The following is a 4981-nucleotide window of genomic DNA, read 5'->3' on the forward strand; positions in this document are numbered from 1 at the left end:
CTTGTTAGTATTTTAACTTTTAAAATTGATGATAGAATTGAATAGCATTTGGTGATGATGACAGTATTATTGTCATGAGAGGGGACAACATTTTATGTCCACCATGTTGTACACGACAGGCAGTGTTGTTGCCGTGTCCGTGAAGTTGTTACTTTGATCTCAGAAAAGAAAATCCAAACATTGAAATTGTTTTGGATTTTGTTGTAAATGAGAAAGGACAGGATTATGAGACTTCTCTGAAAACTATGTAGCAACAAAAGCAGGCAGGTAAGTACATTCTCAAAACCAAAGCCATCAAACAGAAACAACTCGATAGTTGCGTCTAAAAGATCCTCGTCTACAAACTCATGGCCAAAAAAGATAAGTCAGTTTACAAACTAACACAAAAAATACAACATAAATTACATGTTTGTTAAATACAACGCATACAAGTCACAACAACAAACAACCATATATACAATACAAGAGAGAAGGGGGAGAGAGACTTTATAGCAGAGAAGAGAATATATTGCTTATATCAGACCTGCAATATTGTGTAGCCAATTCCAACCAGCTAACACCTGCCAAGTAAAATCAGCAACTTCGTAAGCCTTCGATAACCAATGTTATTGAACTTTCTTTAAAAAAATAATATTTATTCAGATGCTAAGTGATATTATTCTATCAGCAGTAAGAATATGTGCCTGTTAGTTGCAGCAATCATTCGCAAGCAATCTTGGTGTCGAAGCTGCTAAGGCATATTGCAAATGCTTCAAATGCAGAGATTGGATACTGGTAATCCATGGTAAATACATCCTTTCCAACTTTTCCAAACTGTAGAATAACATTTTCTTGGGCCTGCTCAGAAACTCCGTTTTTAGGAGAAGCAACCAACTGGAAATTTTTAACTGAAGCAACTGTCACACGTCCGTTGAAGTTCAAACACCAGCATTGGAGTTGTTCATGCCACCTAGGAGCCTTGTTTCTTAACACCAGCATTCCCTCATCTTGACTAGTCAAAGGTACAATGGATTGGAGATTCTCTGCGCGGGTTGATTTTGATCGGAAGAATGGAATCGATGGAGAAGTATCATTTCTGCTGTGAAGAAATCGAGTCTGTGTCGGGGCCTCGCCTCCAGGTTCAACAGCGGCGGCAGGGATGGCATCCATAACACATTGCATTATCCTAGGTCCCCTGTTAACATTTTTTTAACTAACTTGTAGTTATTCTACAAAAATATCATAAGTGATAGTAACAGAAAAATAGGGCCAACTCTTGAAAGCAAACTGGGAAACAATCGATAACATAGAAAAAGCCAACAACAATTTTTATCTGATGATTTTGTAAGCACGGTATACTCTTTACCTAAAGAGAGAGACATGATAGTAAAAATATTACCTAGAGCCCAAAACATTCAGATCATATGAGACATGCACGATGGGATAGTTGCCTGCAGGAACTCTTGGAGACACTTGTTTGAGACTAACTAGCTTGGTGGAACGAGACTTCGCAACTTTGGCTCCATAAATTGGAGGGTGTGCATCATACACAGTAAATTTGGTGCCCAGAAAGTTTGATCTGTTACCATTTAACAAAAAAAATATTTTAGACCTAGAAGATGATAAATTCACAATTAACAAGTCATGTTATAATGTCAACTAAAATACCTCAATTTCCCAACATAGGTGCTACTCCCTCTTGATACATCATCGAGGTTTAGAGAAATGATATAATCAGTGTGGGTTGCACGCCGACACTTGCGTGCAGCAAGAAGGAACTTGCCGTCATCAGTTGAGGCTGCAAAATGAAATCAACATTACAAATGCATGAAAGACCGCATAGAAAAAGAGATTGGGAATATTTTCTTAATATTGTACTAAGCTGAAAGCTAAAATATATGACTTCTAGTCCAACCCATGTGTCACAAAGTTTAGAAAGCATTATATCAAGCATATTAAATTTGAATCTCTGGTAGCACTCACCTTGGTTTAAACAGAGAAAAAGATAATATGTTTGACAGTTACGATTTCGTTTGATATAGCACTGAATGAGAGAGTCCCTTGGACCAGGCTGCATGATGACAATAATAAGTCAATTATGGCTTGGGAATGAAAAGAGGACAGTTAATACAATTAATGGCCATAGCAATAAATTAAGAACTTTGTAGCATCACACACCGATAAAAAAATTCAGAAATAGTGGATGAGAAGAATAGTTTTAGTCAAGTACAAGCAAAGCAACTTCCACACCTTCAACAACTACAGTGGTATGTTGTACAAAGTTGTTCTACTAATATTACAGAATATAGCCAATCCTTATAAAGTTTGACGATTTGATGTAGATACAATTGTGTTTCCTTTGTGTGATAAGAAAGAAACTAAAATTAGTTGCATGCTTAAACTCAAAAGTTATATTGGAGAATGTTTCCCCAGTTCAACAAAAGTTGATAAAGATGAAATACAAGTATAGACAGCACTACACACATTAGATAAATAATTGCATCTTGGTAGAAAAAATTCTATCGAAATTCAACGCTTACTTTAAGTTACAAGCTATACATGTCATCTTGTTTAGTACTAAACATGGTTTCAATTGCGGCTTGAGAAAAATACCAATTTGTTCAAATTCTCTTAAGCTACACTGCTATGGCTACTATTTGACAACACATTGTCCTAAATAGTGTATCGCAGAACAAACGGTTTGTTCAAATCCTGCTACGCTATAGCACCAATAGAGCCAGACTTTGACAACACTGATGTCAAAAGTTTATTTATAGTCACCATGAACATACTAGACCATGTTCACACATGAGCAATGTTATTTGCATGCCACTTTTGCATGTTACTTTATCACCAACATCACATTCAGTATTGTTGACATATCTCACTTAGAAGATAACATGAAGAGTCATTAAACAAGCAACACAGCGACGGTGTAGATACTACCAATGCCACTAATCACAAGGAAGAAAATTGAAGAAAGCAGCTTCCATTTTTCATAAATTTATAACTTTAATATTGAACAATTTCATTTACAAAAGTACTCCAAAGCCAACAATCATTCTCGTTCTCTCACAAACTCAGTGTCTTCGAGTAAGGGGTATCCACTCCCCACCCACCACCAGACATACACAACCCATAGTAAACAACCCATCTCTCAACCATATACCGGATCAACAAATATGGGTTTTATGGGTTGTAATTTCATCAATGTAAGAGCAGCATCATACAGTAAACTAACAACATTTGTAAAACATCAAAACTAATCAACCTTTCTCAGGTAAAGTATAGTCATCAAAATCACGCATACCATTGAAGAATATAATGATACTTCTGTCAAGAAAACAAAACCACTTCAGCTCAAAAGGATGTCTATTGTCTAGTCAATCACAAAGCACTCTGAGCTTAATTCAAGAGACAATAAATCCCAACAAAAGAACAATAGCAAGTTTGCAGCTGAAAATAAAAAAGACACATCGAGATGATAACAAATGCTACCTGCTTCAAGGATATAGGGAATGTCAACTTGCTGGATGCTTGAGGAGGTTTAACAATTTCCCTCATGAGTTCTCTCCAACTCCGACAAACACCGGCGCATGCAACAACATTTTTCCGGGCAGGCCAAGCATCATCCGAGGTTTCGATTCTCATTAGCACATCCCTCAAAAGCTCAGGAGGCATATTAGCCCAACAACTCTGCTTCAATCCATCAACCACCAAAGAACTATCGGTAACATTAACATCACAGTGTGACTGTGACTTTGATCTCATACTATACCCAAATTTCATCTCAAATCCCTTCCTATCCATAATCATACTCCTAAACGACATCGTTAACCTCAACCCAACCCAAATTATAAACTCTACTAAATTACCCAATTCATCTAAACCATGATCTGATACCTAAAGATTAATTTTTCAGCAGAAAATTCTCCTTTTGTCCGAGAACTAGGAGTAACCAGAATTGCATGTTGAAAATATAAGTTACATCAGTGAGAATTTAGCAAATTAAAAGTAAGCAATATAAATAAAAAATCAAGTAATCAAACCGAGGAATTGGAAGAAAAACGAATGGATTTGTTTGGCTTCTTCCATGAGAGTGATGTGTAGATGAAGAATTGATTTGGGAGTTGAAGCAGAGAGATGGCAAAGTAAAGTGAGTATGTGACGAGGGAAATGAAGGTGTGTGGGCTTGTTGGGTCGAAACTTATCCAATGGGTTTGGTTTGGTGCCAATCAAATCTCTAGAGAATTTTATGTGTCACCCCTTAGTTATGCGGAACAATGTCCAAATTTTCCTAATATCTAAAATATCTCTCATTTTTTTTAATAAAGTATTGGAAAAATTTCTCTCTTAATAGATTAATCAATTCCCTTTTCTTTTTTCCTTCAGAGAGATACCCCTCTTTTATTCATTATGAGACAAAAAGAAAAGTAAAAAAAAACCTACAACAGTTGGCCACGCGTGTCCTTTACTATTTGCTGGCATCCCTCCTTTTAACTTTCATCACTATTAAACACTTGATGAGTAATACTAGGGTTTTTTTAAAATAATTTTTACACATACCAATAATATCATTTGTAGATATTTTTAGTGAGAAATGACATAAAACTAATTACAACTAATAAAATTCACACAATTTAAAATAATTAGAATAAAATCAAAATGAGATTACAACTAATCCTATTTAATTAATTCAAACATTCTAACGAAAAAACAATAATAAAAGACTCAAAATTGAATAAAAATATAGTGCAAAAGTACTCGAAAAATTAAATAGAATGCACCAAAATGATCAGCGCAAAATAAACTTCTCAAAAACATACAGCTTTTGATCAAATTTTGAAATAAAAAAATGATCGGTTAAAAGGCTCAAGTTGATTAAAATGTGACAAAAAATGAGCTAAAAATAAAACGAGTACGTCATCATAAACTACGTGAACCGTAGATTAATAAAACTAACGTTTACAAAGTCGATCTTTAGATTTTATTTGCATGCTAA

The 4981-nt window shown here is 35.1% G+C and overlaps 1 protein-coding gene across 2 annotated transcripts; it reads right to left on the bottom strand.

Annotated features, from left to right (window-relative positions):
* Nucleotides 1-294: 294 nt before the first annotated feature.
* LOC127091120 (tubby-like F-box protein 3) lies at nt 295-4232 on the bottom strand. 2 transcript variants are annotated; one of them, XM_051029676.1, is made up of 6 exons: nt 3478-4232; nt 1963-2050; nt 1648-1777; nt 1379-1558; nt 684-1174; nt 295-560 (listed from the first exon to the last, which is right to left on the bottom strand). In XM_051029676.1, exons 1-5 carry the CDS (start codon nt 3808-3810, stop codon nt 700-702), a joined length of 1206 nt encoding a protein of 401 aa, XP_050885633.1. In that variant the 5' UTR covers nt 3811-4232; the 3' UTR covers nt 295-560; nt 684-699. The 2 variants fall into 2 exon arrangements, with proteins under 2 accessions (XP_050885633.1, XP_050885632.1); XM_051029675.1 differs by having other exon boundaries at nt 295-567; nt 691-1174; nt 3478-4231.
* Nucleotides 4233-4981: the final 749 nt, after the last annotated feature.

This window comes from Lathyrus oleraceus, chromosome 6 (assembly GCF_024323335.1).
Source record: "Lathyrus oleraceus cultivar Zhongwan6 chromosome 6, CAAS_Psat_ZW6_1.0, whole genome shotgun sequence".
In the NCBI taxonomy this organism is placed as follows: Eukaryota; Viridiplantae; Streptophyta; class Magnoliopsida; order Fabales; family Fabaceae; genus Lathyrus; species Lathyrus oleraceus.